Genomic DNA, 18,303 nt, shown 5'->3' on the forward strand with positions numbered 1-18,303 from the left:
CAGGATAACTTAGAAACTTTGCTGGATCTCACAGTACCATTTCCAGAGACAGATTGGGCTGCAAACTAGCTGTTTAGCTCCACACAAAACTACCTCGACCTCCTGCACTGGAGTGAAGACTGGAGGAGAAAGGAAAACATCCTTTTCACACAAAACTTTCAGTTAAAGGCAACGTGGTCAAAAAGTCACATCATCATTTTATTTCCCACCCACTGTCTCAAAGGAAAATAACCCTTCATGCTCAAACACTGCTTTTCTTGATTAAAAAAAAGTGCCTCAGCAGCAGCTCTAGAAATCTGGTTATCCTTCTCAGCAGCACAAGGCAGATAGAGATCTCAGAGTCGTTGTCAACTCCATTCAACATGAATGCTAGCTGTCAATGTGATGAAGTAATTAGCAGAGCTAACCGCAATTTGTCATGCATTAGTAGGTGCATCACAAACAGGTGCAGGGAGGTGATGCTCCCCCTCTATGTGGCACTGGTCAAGCTGCAGCTAGAGTACTGTGTCCAATTCTGGGCGCTGCAATTCAAAGAGGATGTGGACAACCTTGAGAAGGTCCAGAGCAGCGCCAGTCATATGGTTAGGGGCCTGCAGGGAAGGCCCTATGAGATATGGCTGAGGGGCCTGGACCTTTTCAGCCTCTGCAAGAGAAGGCTGGGGGGGTGGAGAGAACGATTTTGTGGCACTATACAAATTCACTGGGGGGGTGTAGGGCAGCAGGGAATAGGAGACATTCTGTTTACCAGAGCACCCCTTGGAATAACCAGAAACAATGGCCACCAGCTGATAGAGAGCACATTTAGGTTGGACATCAGAAAGAACTTCTGCATGGTTAGAGTTGTCAGAATCTGGAACGGGCTTCCAAGGGAGGTGCTGCTCTCCCCTACCTTGGGGGTCTTCAAGAAGAGACTGGACAAGCACCTGGCAGGGAGTTGGACTCTATGATCCTTTGAGGTCCCTTCTGAGCCTAGCATCTATGAATTTATGAAACCACATGCAAGCAATACGTGAGCAATCCTGAAACCTGGTGATGCCTCTCCTACACAAAAGTGATAAAGTGACATCCAAGCTAAAAATTAACATCAGCACCCTATTTCCATAAAAAGAGTAACAAGAATTCTACACTAAAATTTCTGATACTGTGGAACAGCTTATGTCTTGTGTGTGAACTCCATTAAAATGGTAACATAACGAGAGAAGTTTTTTCCTGCAATATTAACCACTCTGGTACAAAGGAATTACTCTTTACTCACCTCTACACTATACGAATTCTCCTCAATTTTCTCCGCTTCTGCTTCTGCCAGGGGGTTCTTCAGGGTCTGCAAGAACAGCGCCGCCTTCCTTTTGCGTTCTGCCTGAAGCTGCTTCTCTTTTGATTCCTTGGAGGCCTGGGCAAGCTTCTCCCTCGCCGCAGCTGCCAGTCTGTCCTCTAGTTTTTGCTTTGCTGGGAAGCACACACAGAAACAAAATACATCAAGTTTACAAGGGTATTTGTGTTAAACTTTTGGTTTGCAAAAGGATGTATGGGTACATAATTACAGAACTCTAGGTAGCGATAGCCTACAGACTGGTGAGAGGTTTCTTGTTCATTTATGTTAAATGGATGAATGCAGTTTCTTGTTCATTTATGTTAAATGGATGAATGCAGATGTAATCACTTCCCCAATTTTAACAGAGGTAACCCAGGGAGAGAAGACCTGCTCTCCTTTCCTCCTTCCCCCAATTCCTGCTCAGACCTACAGGATTACATTTCAAGGAGGAAGAACTGGAGGGAGAAAACTGCTCCTGAGAACGATGTCTTGGATTGGATTTATTTTTTCCCCAAGAATTCAATTCCATTTTCGCTACTTCATTTCCAGTCCTGCAGAAGCCCTAACACCATAGCTACGATCCTGGTTACTCTCTAATTTAGAGCTTGATCCTGGAGAATAATTTATCTGAAGCATTACAAGAATGACTATCTTTAAATATTAGCCAGATATACATGCTTGTAAATTAGCTGTACTAATAATGTGAGTTTTGAATTCCACTTCTAACAATATATAAATTCCTCTCAGTAACTATAAATGTACTATAATTTTCCTCTTGAACGTGTTGTTTCTAATCAAGATTACATTCCTAGACTACAAAAATAAATAACAAAATTTTCATCTTGCATAAATATTTATACAATAATCACTTTTCTGCGTAATATATTTGTCAAATTTAGGCCCCAAGACAAGCTAAATTATTCCAACTCTGTGGAATATTCTGTTAAGTTTCCAATACCAATGAACACACATAAAAAAGCTAATTTCTAATTGTTAAACATCTAAACAAGGTCATTATGCAAAACTGCTTGACCAAAAATACCCAAGGTAAGGCTCTAAACAAACATTCCTTAAACAAAATCTCATTGGCACACAATATGCTAGAAATTAATGTATGCAAATATTGTTTTCTGTTTGAAATTTCAAAATTAAAGCTCCTAAATATTAATTCAACCTGCACCCCTCTCTCTTCACTGACAACCTAAATGGGATGTGTATGCATATTTTCTTTTATCAAACATAATATTGATATTTTTTCAGGTTAAGTTAATGCTTTGGAGCATTAATTTAGATATTTCAAATGGAACAATGTTTTCTAAATTCACACACATGCACATGCTCACAGCTTTTACTTCACCAGTGAGTGAATTCAAGGTATAATGCATACTATACATCTTTGAAAGTATAACTGGCGTAAGCAATTCAATAGATGTTGCATTCTGGCAATTTCAGCCAATATAGGAAAAGCAAATGGGGTCAAGATGTACACCTGACATGGAAAAGACTTTATATACACCTAGCGTTGAAGACGGTAGATGGAAAAATATTAGTTACTAATTCACAGAATGGTACATAAGCAGTGATTTTCCTCCTGTCCTCTGGGACCTTGCCTATCATCCAGAAATGGGCAAACAGTATTGCCAACAGCTTTGAAATTTTTTTAGCTGGTTCATCAGGTCTAGCTGACTTAAATAAAGGATGCATCTGAGAACTTTTATTATCTGCATCCCTTCCTTCCCTCTTTCTGTTTCTATTAATCTTGATGATCACCTGGGTATATGTGAAAACTAAGTAGGCATCAAACAGCTCTGCCTTCTTTGCGTCTTCCTTTAATAGCTCACCTTTGCTAGTGAGTGATGTTCCAGTTAAAATGCCTGCCTTTCCCAGAAATGCCTCTTGATGCCCTTCACATCTCTTGCCAACTCTTAACTCATTTTCCACCTTTGCTTTCCTGAAGCTGTTCCTGTATGTTCATATTATTCCTTTGTATGCTTCCTTAGTGACATGTCCTTCTCTTTGTGGTCTACACCAGTGGTTTTCAACCTGTGGTCCATGAACCCCTGGGGGATCTGCAAACTATATTTAAGGGGGTTGTGAAAAATGACTATGATCAATCAAAAGTATGTGAATACCCATACTTGCAATTCAAAAGGGGTCTGCACCGCCATTCAAAAATCTTTAGGGGTCTGCTAATGAAAAAAGGTTGAAAGCCACTGGTATACATCTCTTTTTCAGAACGCTAAAATGCTACTTTTTCAGCAACACTGGCCTCCTGCAGTGCTTTTACAGACACAGCTTAACACTGAACCTCCAATATTATGTCCATTAGATACATCTTCTGTTTTTGTTTGTTTGCTCGTCCTTCCGCACCTACCTACTTTCTCTCAAAATTGGCTGAAGTTCTGCCTTTCTGAAGTCCAGTATCCTTGTTTTGTTATTCTCATGAATTACTTTCTAAATTGCACAAAGATTTTCAAAAAGGCATAGTCCTTTCCCAGTACAGACTAGGCTGTCCTCTCAGTAAGCGGATGAATTCCTTGGTTCTAAGGGAGCGAGGCTTTAAGGGAAAAAAATGAAAGACAACAGGCAGATCTGTTGGCCATGGCAGAATTCAGAGGTAACTTTAGGTAAAAACTTGAGCTAAGTCTTCAAGGGAAGTTGTCTAGATGGAAAACATTATGGTGAGATTCATGACAATGACTTGGCTCTCACCTACCTTCCTCACCAAACTGATGGTTAGCAAGGAAGCTAGCAACCGAGATAGGTGGAGCAGCAAATACGTTGGCATGGATGCTGCAAATGCTAGGATGTGGTCTCTCAGTGGACAAATTTCAGGGCTGACAGATGGAAGGCCAAAAATCAACTTTCCAGCCAGAAGGTGGCAGGCTGAGATGGCAGCCAGATGCACCTTAACTGAGCAGAAAAACAGGTTCCTGTACTTCACTTCTAGCTGGCTATCCAGGATGGCTAATAGATACAACTCTTTCACAAGGACAACACTGCTTAAATCTTGGTAAAGTCTTATGGACAGACAATGGAGGAGAAACGGGACACAAAGAGGCCTGGTTGAGGTTAGGGAGATTAAGCAAAGGTAAAACAATTAAAAAAATTACCAAAAACACGGGATAAAAATAAAAGCAGCAGAAAGGTAGATGTTTTTGAAATGCTGCGTGTTGAACACAATCAAAAGGGGCTGCAGAAGCTCCATCTAGGGTCAAATCTAGTTCCATCTAGCCGAGGGGAACTAAGGAGCTGAAAGCATGTACCACCTTTTATGTTGTTGGTGTGCAGCATTAGGAGACCGGGTATACATGTTCTGCATAGGTCTCGCCAAAACAAAATGCTGCAAAAGCTCAAATACTTGAGGTATATTTGCTCAGCCAGTGGGAATGTGGTTACAGACAAGCACTCCGAAGAGAAGCAGCTGACCTTGAAATTTCTAACTTCAGTAATGAATCTTTAAAGTTTTTTCAACTAGACCAACGCCATTATAAACACTGGCAGTGTCAAAAGAACCTAGTCTTTTCAACCAGAGCTACCTGGCTTAATCATCATCATCATAACAACAACAACAACAACAATAAACTATGAGTCATTCAAGATAAATTCAATATTGGCCAAGACTTGATGGAGCCCTTCAGCAACCTTAGCTACTAACGCTAAATGTTACTCCATTCTTTTAGGACTGTTTTTAAAATTTATGCTTGTTCAACCTGATGGCTGGTAGTTTCCAGATAAAAACCTTTTCAACGAGATTGAAATGGGATGTTTCAAATTAGAAAAGCTTTCCCTTCTCCTCCTTTCCCCACCCCACCAACCCCAGATCCAATTTAGTTGTCCTAAATGCCTTTTCCCAAACGCGTATTAGTTTCCCATAAAAACCCTCTGCTGGCCAGAGACCAAGTAAGACATGTTGGATGCAACAGGCATTAATTTGAGTTGGGGAGGGGAGCCAAAAGGCTTCCTAACTGAAATTAAGTTATACATTTGACTACAGAATTGACACAGTTGCTAAGACGTGCTAAAGTTTACTGAGCAACTGCGTAAGAACTCTTACTTACCACCTGCAGAAAAGCTAAGTGTTTCTAGAGGACTGGGGTTTTGATTTAAAAAAAAGAGTTAAAGCAGATATGCTTCCATTATGAATAATGACTATAGAACCCTGGTCAAACCATTAACTTTTGGTGGAAAAAAAAAATCTGCTTCAGTAAAAGTGCATTCTGGATAATTATTCATAAACCACATATCACTGAACTAAGGAGACGTGTAATGCAATTTCTATTGCCACTGGACTGTATGAGATTGGACTGCTAAATTTTTCCATTTCATAGTTCAGATTTTATATGAATATTGCTATATCAGCTATTTCAATGTCTCAAAATATAAAAATCACACATTTTCAACTCAGACCAAATTAAATCCGCTGGGTTAAAAAAACCCAACACGTTACTTTCTATCATCTGTAAGACCCTATTTAGATACCTTAAAACAGTAATTCACATTCAGGTTTAAAAAGTCTAATTGAAAATCTACTTTCTGATCTGATATTTAACCAGCACAAGGTTTGAAAACATAACCAGTTGCTTCAAATAAAATTTCATTACAAATTACTTAGTGATTTTTCTTGTAAAATTCTTAATCTCAAGGAACTAATAATAGTAGCTGGGGATAGCCATGAAGGATGATCGTATTTCTTTAAACTGAGACTGCTCCTCCTTTCAAGAGAGTAACTTCTTAAACTAATTAGTTTAGTAAGATTAGCAAATTGTCCTTTAATTTTATTAAAAAGATGGGAAAAAGAAGAACTTTTACATACCTGCAGCCACTAAAAGATAATTCATCCTTTAGCTACTAAATTCAGGAACCTGACACTTCAAATATACTCACCTCAAGAGATTTCTCAGAGAAGTGATTCTACTGAAAAAGCCCCCCCCCGCCCCCAAACCCACTGCTGAGTCTAATCTTTCACCTCACTGGCGCAGTAAGAGAACATGTACACGTCAAGACCATGGTAATAAATCATATATTATAATTTCATATGTTATTTAAGCTGACCTCAGCCCTCTAACCTATTATTAAATGTAACCACTATTCCTTCTGCTCCCCCTTCTCCTCTAGTTCCATTTCTTGTGTTTCTCATTCATGTTATAAATTCTGTGGAGCCAGAACTGTAATTTTTTATTTCACTAGAGCATTATGTAAAACCATAGTGTATTTCAGGCTAGAGATAACACATCACTAAGACACTATTTTTGCTCTGTTTTGTTTTTTAACTTACTGGGGAAATCATCCATTATTTCAGGAAATTGCACTAAACAATTATTTGTATTTTCTTGCATACCACATGCCCCCAGTTCAGACATGTGAATTACTTGGGGACGGCAGAATGAGGAAAAACTCATTTTTTGTCATGGTTGAGTTCCGATGACAGAGGCAGAGGACACCTGTGCAGCATCAGCAAAAGCTGAAGTTCAAGTTTCCTCACAGCCGCTGCCAAATTGGCAGCAGCTTTTGGCACAGCAACCATTGCAGCTGCCATCCACGATTCCACTGCTCCATTCTGGTACAGAAAAGCAGCTTCCCTGCTTAATATAAACAACCAATGGACTAATTTTTGGAAAAAGGTGTGCATGATTGGCAAGTAAGTGCATCACTCTTTATGGGCAATTTATTTGATTTTATGCTCCTTACCTCCATATTTATATAGAGGCTGGAAGTAAATAAATGAACTCTCACAAGAAAACAAACAAATATGCACGTTAAAGTTGGGTTGGATGCAAATCCGGTGACAATGATCACTAATGTCAAAAAATCATCAGCATTTAAGTCTGTATTTATAGTGACAATATCACAAATAATACCGACTTAACAAGGGCATCACCACAAAAATTCTTAACTTTTTCTACCTTAATTCTAAATCTTAATTCCTATTCATGATTAGTTTGCTTTAAGATTTGGTGGGTTTCAAAATAAATAAATGCTGGAGCCTTCCATTATTTCCAAAGTTGCACTAATGTTTTCAAATCATTGTCACAACAGCCTTTTGCTTAAACTTTGGACAATACACACAAATTGCCCAAATTCAAATAAGCTTGGTGAGGATTATCTAAAGGCTTTCTGAATTTTTTTATGAGTGTATTTCAGGCTAGAGATAAGGTATTAGTGAGACGCATTTCCTTTTTTGCATAGAATAATGAAAGTAGACCTCTGCTCTAGTGCAAGGATTAAACTAGAAACTGCTTACACTGTAGTCTAGCAAAGGGAATGTGCCCCCCACACCTCTTATGCTGCAAATAAATAAATAAAAATATAAAAAAGCAGCAAATTAGTCCTTTCCTACTTGGACTGTCTGGCCTTTTCTACAGTGCACTGATGCAACGGTGTAGCGATTCAGCCGATACGTGGATTGGTAAGTAAACAAACAAGCTGTTTTTCATAGTGACAGCTATGAAGATGAAAGCAATACAGCAATATCGCGTTCCACGCTGAAACCACAAAGCAGTTCTGAGTCCAAGTCGATGGCACTGCACACCTAAGAGCAGCTTCGTCGAAGTTAATGTGTGCAACTGAGTACTGTCACTAACCCAGGGTTCAACACTTTGAAATCATGATGTGAGGCATCAATCTCTCCCTCAAAAGGACTGAGCATAAACCACAAAAAGGGTATAAATTACTTTTCTTAACAAGGGGACAAATTCCACCTGCAAGTGCCCAACGCACTGACTTTCACAAACATGTATCTGAAAGTAAATGTCAGACCAAGGTCTTAACTGTTAATATTTTCAAATGCAAAGGTGTCTATTTTTATGTGCGTCTCCAATAAATGAACTGGGTGGGTCTGAAGTCCCTATCTTTGCCTAAGAAATGACATCTGGATAGCTCAGTTATGACAGTCCAGCTTCATGTTTTATTACCCAAGTAGGAACTCTCCCTTAGTGCAACCTCAAATGTATACAAATTTAAGCAGAGATAACTTTTAATGTTTATGCATTAACTTGACCTGATATAAATTCCTCAGAATTTTTCCCAAAGAAATACATAACTTTGTAGAACACTGCTGGGTCCTATAAATCTAGCTTACTCAACCAAAGTCAAATTTAAGACCTCATTTTTTGGAAAAAGTTTAGCACTTTTCATGTGGGCTGGGTATAGAAAGGAGGGAGGAATCAAATAGTGTCAATGCAATACAGCAAGTTAAAAAAAAATTCTGGATTGCTTTCTGCTAAATTTAAAGTAGGAAGAAAAAATCTGAAAATATGGTCATATTGTTACTTAAGGACTTTGGAGAAAGCTCTGCCATATACACATGTCCATACAGTACTAGCAAGTGACTTTTGAAATTCGCTTCACATTTGAAAGGCTCAAGTGTAAAAGCTTCTATCTATACCTCAGAACAAGTATGGATTACATTTAAAGAAGATAACACTAATGAAGATAACCCAACTTGCCTTTATATATTCAAGGGTAAGTGACAATCCAGAATTGAAGTAGTAATTAAAACTGCATTTGTTAATTATGAGATTACAAAATAAAAAATACTCAATATTTACTGCAGAAACTAAGTTGCTTAATCGATATCCGGTAACAGATTTTTAAAAACTTTTTACTAGGTTGTAAATCCATTTTGAAGTCCTAAAATACACCGCTTCCATGACCTTTTCCTCAGATCAAAACCTAATTATACTTTGTGGGAAGAAGAAAGCCAATAAGCAAAATTAAATCCTATATGTGGAAAAAAAGCCTTCAGATCCATGAAAAGGAACTATGTTTCAAGATATGTATATATAAAGATTGATGGCTGGTTTCCAATTAAAATAAAAAGCACCCCAAATATAGATTAGACTACTTTAGATCACCACAGTTTCAAAAGATGCAAGACGCACTGAAATAGGATGATTAAACAGAATCAAATGCTATATGTACAACAGGAAATTAGAATATTAAATATATTTTAAACATCCTGAACCACAACTCCTAAGAGGACTATTTATTTAAATGCAATAGGCTTGTACCAGAAGCTACAGAAACTGAGCTAACTGCAACCAAATTCTAGGGCATCTCTTACAGTGTGTCCTGGTTCAAGGTAGATTTTTCTGAAATACTGTTTCTGTTACATTTTTATAATGGAAGCTGCAGCATAAAGAACACCTGTCCTAGTCTAAGTGCTCAACATCCATAAAAAAAAAAGAAAAACCCTTCTCACCCCTAGATTTCTTTCTATTCTGTGTATAAATGCAGGTTCTCTGCAGCTTACCCAAAAACATTCATCTGTTGCTATAAGCATTATCTAAAATTAACTACATGATTAAAAGAAAGAAACTACAGTGGTTTCATTTGCTTGTGTCATTAACAGCACCTTGTTGAGTCATTTTGCTTCCAGTTTCCTGCACTGCGCGTGCACAGAGATTGAGTATTTTCTTTTGAAGGCTGTATGGTTCTTCTGTGATACACAAAACATTTATATCATTTTTAAAAAAAAATGTGTTCCACGTTCATATTTACTGGTTACTATATCAACCATGTAGTATTTGGGACAGTTATGCATCACTGCAGTAGAGTCCTTGTATCTGATTAATCTGAAAGGATATGCTATTTAGTCATACTTGAAAAATATTTGCAGGCAGCAATATTTATTTACAAGATAAAAAATGATGACCATGAATATTGCACATGCATGGAAAGGCAACATTAAAGCAAAGATTTGGACATAAACTACATCAGGAACAGCCAAATCTGCAGCGGAGCATGGGCAGCCTGTCTGTGGCTGGTGGCAGATGGGGGAGGGGGTAGGCAGCATGGGAAGATAGGGGACTGAGCAGAAAGCAGAGCAGCAGATCAGACAGGGGAAGCAGACTGGAGTAGCGCTAGGAGAGGATGTGGGGCTCATTTGTGGCACATCTGGAGACTGAAGTTCATCAACTTTTTCCCTAGCAAATGCTACTGACGTCTTCACACTCAAAGTTAAACTCCATTGTGAAATGTACGTCAAGGTGCACAATCCCTTTAAATGATCACTTCATTCAAATCCTTACCCTCCCACACACTCAATCTCTAAATAGAGCAATAAGTGGAAAAAGCAACAGCCTTTCCACAAAAACATTACTGTTAACAGTGCACCGACATTACATGCTGCCTGCAAGAGATACGGGGATGCTGTGCGACTGGAAGGCAGCTTGAAGCACATTTGTTCTGTAGAGAAATCCTAGTAAGAGACTCATCTGTTTTTTGCCCATTAATAGAGCCAGAAAACTACAAGGTGCACATTTTACTCAGGGGTTCTAATCAGAAAAAATAAAAGGATGACGGCACATTACGGAATTCTGCTGCAGCATATTGGGTTGTTGCTGGTAGGGCTACTGGCTTGATTGATTTTAACCTAAGTTGCCAATAGCAACCTGTGGGAACTCCGTTTATGTGACTGAATTGGCAGGGAATTGAAGACAACTGTAATTCAGGACATTTAATAAAAAGGTATAGTTAAGATGCAAAACCAGCCAAACACAGATCTCTTTTTTTCGTAACAGTTTTGCTCTCCCAAGAATTCAGAGTACTTTAGGCATCACGTTTCAAGGAGGTTAAGTGTACCTTGTTTTGCTTCCAGCTCTTCTGGGGTAAGTTGAGGTTTTTTCTCTTCAACAGTAGGGCAAGGAGTGGCCAGTGTTGGGTTATTGCTTGAAACAGTATTCGCATTCTCTTGGCCTTCCTTGCCCTCTTCCTCCTCCTCATCACTGTCGTCATCTAATTTCACGCGGTTCTTCTCCAAGGGAAGGAGGTCATTTTCTTTGGCCTTGATTGCAAAGCTTATTGGAGCAAATGATGCTGTGGAATAAAGGAGTAACACTTTTATGCACCATTAAGACAACTGCAGAAAAGGAGCCCAAGTTTTTCTGCTTTATCCATTATTCTCCCAGATTAAATGCTGAAAAAATGAACCACATGAATGGCTCATCCATACAATACTCCTTGCAAACATAATGCACTCTTAATAGTGCATACTACTTTGTGGGAAGAGAAAATGACTGAAACTGAACACTTATTTCCTTAGATAATTTTTCTTTCAGTGGAAATTTTTTTTTAATCACAACAATGTCCAGCTTAGTCTTTTCAAATATATCCTAACTACTACTTTAACAGTTACTTTATGCCTTCTCAGAGATCCAGTCAGAGTTTTCAGCATTCATCACAGTGTTAAGAAGAACTAAAGGTTTAATATTCTATACAAAATAATAACAAAATTCAAATGTTCCTCTGAAGATTGAGTACTCGAGACTTAGAGAATTTGATGTTTTCTCCTTTTATAAACTTCTGTTTTACTGAACCAGTCAAATCTCATTTACATGTTGTGTGCTAGAGCTGAAGCCTCCCCCCAGTATTCATGTAACGTGCTACCTAGCACGGTAGAAACATCTAGATTGTACTTTTATGCTGTGCATTTCAACTGCATCACCTTAGTTGTGAGGCGTAAAAAATACATTAGTCCTCCTTTTGCTTCAGACTGCTTGACATCTTAAAAAATGAAGCAAGCAAGTAGCCACCAGGTTTCAATGTCAATAAAATAGTTTGTAGAAGACATAAGCTACATTTCACCACTGCTAATTAATCTACCTTAAAGTTCAATGGAAAGAGTCAGTGATTTAGCATTTATCTGCCAACTGCTAGGCTACCTTTTCTGACCTGGTACAGATTTTGATAAGCACACAGTTACCCAGTGGATCAACATAAAAACAGGTTTTTAACTCCTGCAATTTCCAAACTAAATGGAGGAAAAAAGCAAACTAAAAATAACAAGAAATTTTCAGGCGCTCAGGTCTGCTATCACAGCATGTGTGGGGTTTCTACTAATCTAATAAATAAAATGTATTAGATAAAAAATAAATACATTTTTTTACAAAACAAAATGACAGAAGTTTAAAATGCTCCCTGTCACATACAAGAATTTCACTCCAGAATTGATCAGTGTGCTGGTACTGGTACTTATTTAAATGACTCTGACACCCACTTGCCAGATTCAGACAGCATCAACATTGGATTTTAAAGAAGCCCCGACTTAAAAAATGCAATTTGACCTTTCTGTGATTTGAACTTATAAGTCCTTCAGGGGAGGATGCACTGTGTGCTAGTTTATCTTGTGGGGCTTTTGGCAAGGCCTTAGATCAGGGATTTTCAACCTTTTCTCATTTACGGAGCCTTAAAAAATGTCAAATGGAGGTGCAGACCCCTTTGGAAATCTCGAATGGAGGTGTGGATCACTCTGAATGGTCAGTGTAGGTATTCACATACTTCTGATTGATCATAGTCATCTTTCGTGGACCCCTTAGACATACTTTGCAGACCCCCCGCAGGGTCCGTGGACCACTGGTTGGAAGCCACTGCCTTAGACAGAATTCATCTTCCTCTGAAGGACTAAAAAATTCAAATCACAGAAAGGTCAATCTGTATATAATTTTCAAGCAGTAAAAGTTATGACTTAAGGTTCTTAACAAAACCCATATTGTGACATTTTTAATTCAAATGCTTAGCTGTATCACTTCAGCATTCAACGTTTTTGTAAGAAATGTCCAACAGGCGTCATTTAGGAAGAGAGAAATACCAAAAAAGTAGCTTCCAGATGAGACTGGAATACACCTTAAAAAGCCACAGAAACACCCCCCCCCACACACTCCTGCAGTCTGCAAGAGTAGGGGCTGCAAAGGTGCAGCAGAACAAAAATGTCCTTATACAGCACTTAACGTTAGTCACTTCCAATCCTCTGCACTCTTTTCACCAGGTTGCTACATTAGGCATGCACACAGCCTCTGCTAGCTCACTGTGCAGCAAGTCATTAACCTGATTGAATCAAAACGCATTTTAAGTGAAGGCTCAAAGACACCTCTTCTTTCACGAGGGCTCTTTCATGTTTAAAGTTTCTGCTTTTTACTCTTAGTTTATTCCTGTGTTGTCCTCCCTCTCCTCCACTAATTCAGTACTAGCTGGAATGTTTCACCCCCCAGCCCCCCTTGCTCGAGCTTACAAAATGCTTTCATTTGGGCACAGATCAGAATTGGAGCATTCTAGCTCAAGCATGAAAATTTCATAAAGTTATGAGCAGCAGAACACAAATGGAAACAATTACACAGCTTAGCTACCATATTTCTTCTGCATTCAATTCTCCCATACAAAACATGCAACTTATATCTGAAAGGCAGAACGTAAAAAAAAGTTAGGAACACGGAGCGTGCAGAAAGTATGGCATCCCAGAACAGTCTGGGTAAGGCAGTAGGCAGCAAGATCCTTCTGGTGCTACACCAGGGATGCCACACTTCCTGGACACAATATTCCTAGGAGCAGTTACTCTAGATCCACAAGGTTATGACCCGAAACCCTTGCAAGGGCAGTAGCAAGACTGTCTGTTCTTTTCTTTCAGTACTTCTTCATATAAGTTCCTGTAAATAAAGCCTCATCCAGATGCTACCAGGAACTCACTTGCTGCTTCAAGCATACTGCTCAACCAATGCATCTCAAGCAAAGCTAAGCAAGTTATTCTCTTGCTCTACTTGGCATTGGTGAGGCTGAAGCTGAAGCACTGCATCCACTTCGGGCGCCACACTTCAAGGATGTGGAGAAGCTTGGGAGAGCCCAGAGAAGAGCCACTCATACGATTAGAGGCCTGAAGAGCAAGCCATATGAGGACAGGCTGACAGATATGGGACTGTTCAGCCAAGAAAAGAGAAGACTTTGGGGGATTTGGTGGCAGCTTCCAAAATACCAGGGGAGAGCATCAGAGGCTAGGCGAACAACTATTCACCAAAGTGCCCCAAGGAAAAACCAGGAGCAAGTCAAACTCCTAGAAGAAGGTTTCAGACTGGATACAAAGAAATACTTCTTTCAAGGTTTGTGTGACCAGACTCAGAACTAGACTCCCAGTGGGGCTGGTGCAAGCACCTACCCTGGAGATCTTCAAAAGGAGACTGGCCACACACCGTGCTGGGGTAAGCTGACCCCAGCAGTCTTTCCTGCACAGAGCGGGGGAGGGGGGGACACCAGCTGGACCCGATGATCTCACAAGGTCCCTTCCAGCCCTACACATCTGTGAATAGCTATGGCTTTGAGAGGATTAACATGAGACTCCACCCCCCCTTCAGCCTGCTGAGCCATCTTGGTAGCTCAATGCCATGCACAATGTTTCCAGGCTAGCTTCTTTGCCAGCATAGAAGAACATTTCTCCACTTAAGACATATCCCAATTTTGGAAACCAAAACTGTTGTGGAAAAGGTGTGTATTGTATGCGAGAAGATATGGTATAGGCGACACAGCCGTTAATTCTGTAATTAAATGTATATTTATGTGCTTGTTCTTGCTTTGTTTCCATGATTTTGTTTTTAATCCCAAATTCCCAAGTTTGCTTTTAAGAATGCATATTAAGTGTAGTTCACAGTTTCCTCTCCACAGTGAATTTCTCTCTTATGGAAATTCCTTTTTCCCCCCAAATGCTTTCTATCCTTTTATAGAGGCTGTCTCCTGATAAGAGTCTGGGGAAGTTTCTTCCCCTTAAACCTGATAGTTTGCTCAGTAGAAGGATTTGTCTGGCTCATATGTGAGACTTAACTTTTTTAACCTATATGAACATTAATTACTTGGTGGAATTAATTACATTCAATATAGCAGAATTCAATGCAAGGCTATGTACTTTCCCCGACATACAAGGTTTCTTAACTTGCCTTCCACTAGCAAGAGCCTTGCTGGTCAGCTCTAAACTTTCAATGAAAACCTTGTGTGTCAAAGAAAAGGATATCTGAACACAAGGCACAGATAAAAAGGCATGTTTCATTTAAGCCAACTCCACTTTTATTAACAGGCTTTTCTAAAATAACAATAAGCATGGCTGGCAGATAACTGCATGTCTACCTGCACTAATCATTCATCCACAAAGTTTCCAGCTGTGAAAAGTTCTGAAGTGCACAGCTTCTGGAAGAATAGAGATGTTCGTATCTTATAATTGTTTCTGTCTACAAAAATATGATTTCCGAGCAGAGGGAGCAGCGGCAGTTCTAATCACCCATCTCAAGAAGCAGCAGGCAACTATAATTCAGATGCTCTAGAAGGCAAGCTATTGCCATCTTTTTACTTTCAAAACTGTCTTTTATATGCATACCCTAACAAATTGCTCATTTCAAAACCTGAACTGCAAGTTTTAAAACGTATACACCAAAGTGTACAGGAAACAGGCTTAGAAACAGATACGGTTCCTAGAATTGTAAATTAGACACATTAGAACAATGGTTATCTCCAACCTTTTCATATTACCGACTAAACCTTGACATTTAATTTCGGACTGAGAAAGGATTGGGGAGAAAAAAAAATCATTACTGATGCCAAGCCTACCCTACAGCTAATTCAGGCTGCCAAAAAAAAAAAAAGAGTAGTTTTTTTTTACCTCATTTGCGAGTAAAAAATAAAAAGTAAGTAATGTGAATAAGGTGGACTTAACTTCAGTTACATGCCATCATTTTGGATACAAATTATTTAAAATGCCTGGGAGTAGACCTCATTCTTCATCACTGTCTCATCTTTCATTTCCTCAAGAACCACTCTTACCTTCCTGGATCAAATCACCATTTGGAAAGCAAAGCAAGGAACTCAAGTCTGACATGATCTGACAGCTACTGTACAGACACCAAACCAGCACCCAAAGGAGGAAAATCAGAAGCAGCACCGAGCTGAAAGGTGCTTGTTTATTTCTCCAGAGAAAGTTTAAAAAAAAATCCTTGTCAAGGCACCAAAGAGAAAATTATTTATAGCTGGGTTCAGGACATTAAACACTATTTCCTGTAGACTACCAGAGACTTTAACAGTTTAGCATTTGAGAACAGCACTTTGAGATCTGACTCTGGAAGAAGAGATGTAGTTGCTGAAGACAGGACAAAAATGAAGGTACAGCAGAAACCGGGTTCCTGGTCTAAGGGATGGGTGATTCCAGCCACTGAAGGAGGATAGCTATATTACTACGCCTGGGTCTAAGAATTGCCACCGTCAACCTTGGTATGGAAACAACAACTGTTCCCTGTTGTATGCAGTTCTGGAATACTGATCTAAAGCCAGTCCGTTGGCGACTGATGGTTCTTGCTGAAGTGGTTGGTTAATGTCTTTTATTACCCTTAAAAAAAGGGCCACATAGATGAAAAAGACTGGCTCATGATCTACTCTTGAAGAAAAAAAAAAAAGGGCAAGTGTTTGGCTGTTCTGTTTGTCCATTTATTTGGCATGAACCACTTGGAAGCTTTATCTAGACAAGACTGTAACTAACCAATACATCTGAAATAGTTTATGCATCAAATGACCTAGGACTCGTGTCAATTAGACACGTTTGCTTTAATTTGCAATTGTTTAGACTATGCTCATGTTTTACTACCCTCCTAGTGAGAAAATTCTTACTAATATCTAACTTAAACTTCCCTTGCTGCAACTTGAGCCCATTGCTCCTTGTTCTGTCATCTGCCACCACTGAGAACAGTCCAGTTCCATCCTCTTTTTGAACCACTTTCAGGTAGCTGAAAGTTGCTATTAAATCCCACCTCAGTCCTCTCTTCTCTAGACTAAATAAGCCCAGTTCCCTCAGCCTTTCCTCATAAACCATGTCCCCCAGCTCCCAAACCATTTTTGTTGCCCTCCACTGGACTCTCTCCAACTTGTCCACATCCTTTCTGTACCAGAGAGCCCCAAACTGGACACAGTACTCCAGATGTGGTCTCGCCAGTGCCAAATAGAGGGGAAGAAACTCTTCCCTCGACCTGCTGGAAATGCTCCTACCAATTCAGGCCACTATGCCAGTCACCTTCTTTGCAAAAAGAACACACTGTTGACTCATATTCAATTTATTGTCCACCGTAATCCCTAGTTCCTGTTGTGCAGAGATGCTGCTTAGCCAGTCAGTCCTCAGCCTGTACCAGTGCCTGGGATTGTCCCATCCTAAGTGCAGGACTTTGCAGTTGTACTTATTGAATCTCATTAGATTTCTTTTTGTCCAATCCTCCAATCTACCCAAGTCTCTCTGAATACTAGTCCTACCCTTCAGCATATCTACTACTCCCCCCAGTTTGGTGTCATGTGCAAACTTGCTGAGGGCGCACTCCATGCCATCTTCTAGGTAGATGATGAAGAAATTGAACAAAACCGGCCTCAGGACTGATGCCTAGGGCACTCTACTTGATACTGGCTACCAACTAGACAGAGCCATTGATTACTACCCTCTGAGCCCAATGATCCAGCCAGTTTTCTATCCACCTTACAATCTATCTTGGGCTTGGATGATCCTCCAAGCCTAAAGGGAAGTAATCCCAACACGGATCAAAGGGGGCAGGAGGGCGCAAAAGCCCCCATGGCTCACCAAAAGCATCTGGGAATGTCTTCTAGCTGAAAGGGAGGCGCACACCTAATGGCATGGAGGGGCCATCACCAGGGAGGACTATACTGCAGTTGCTCGGGGATGCAGGGGGGCGGTCAGGAAGGCCAAGGTGGAGATGGGACTGGGACCAGCTTCCTGGATCAAGGACAACAAGAAGTCCTTTTTTAAAGACATAGGGGGCAAAAAGAAGGTACCAGGTAACGTGGGGCCCCTGCAAGACACGCTAGGAAATTTGGTCGTCACACCAGATGACAAAGCTACCTTATTTAATGACTTCTTTGCCTCCATTTTCCTGAGCAGGGACCGGAATAGCCACCCCACCTCTGGGTCCCCCTTACCTCGTAGGGGAGGCGCACCTAGGCCAAGGGTTAGCGAGGAACTAGTCAGGGAATGTCTGGAGGGACTGGATGCATTTAAATCAGCTGGTCCAGACAATCTCCACCCCCGAGTGCTGAGGGAATTAGCTGAGGTCATTGTGGGACCCCTGGCACAGCTCTGTGAGCACTCATGGTGCTCTGGTGTGGTGCCAGAGGACTGAAAGAGGGCCAGTGTGGTTCCCATCTTCAAAAAGGGGAGGAAGGAGGACCCGGGAAACTATAGGCCAGTTAGT

The 18,303-nt window shown here is 40.1% G+C and overlaps 1 protein-coding gene across 8 annotated transcripts in view; it reads right to left on the reverse strand.

Annotated features, from left to right (window-relative positions):
* SFSWAP (splicing factor SWAP homolog) overlaps nucleotides 1–18,303 on the reverse strand; it is a 116,927-nt gene that overhangs the window by 40,423 nt on the left and 58,201 nt on the right. For all 8 annotated transcript variants that reach the window (XM_019507063.1, XM_019507065.1, XM_019507062.1 and 5 more), the window contains exons 12-13: nucleotides 10,898–11,131; nucleotides 1,256–1,446 (exon numbers count right to left, since the gene is read on the reverse strand). In XM_019507063.1, coding sequence (XP_019362608.1) covers nucleotides 1,256–1,446; nucleotides 10,898–11,131 — 425 coding nt within the window. The remainder of the gene's footprint in view (nucleotides 1–1,255; nucleotides 1,447–10,897; nucleotides 11,132–18,303) is intronic.

The sequence above is a fragment of the Gavialis gangeticus genome, unplaced genomic scaffold (genome assembly GCF_001723915.1).
Source record: "Gavialis gangeticus isolate Ggan-Ray unplaced genomic scaffold, GavGan_comp1, whole genome shotgun sequence".
Classification (NCBI taxonomy): Eukaryota; Metazoa; Chordata; order Crocodylia; family Gavialidae; genus Gavialis; species Gavialis gangeticus.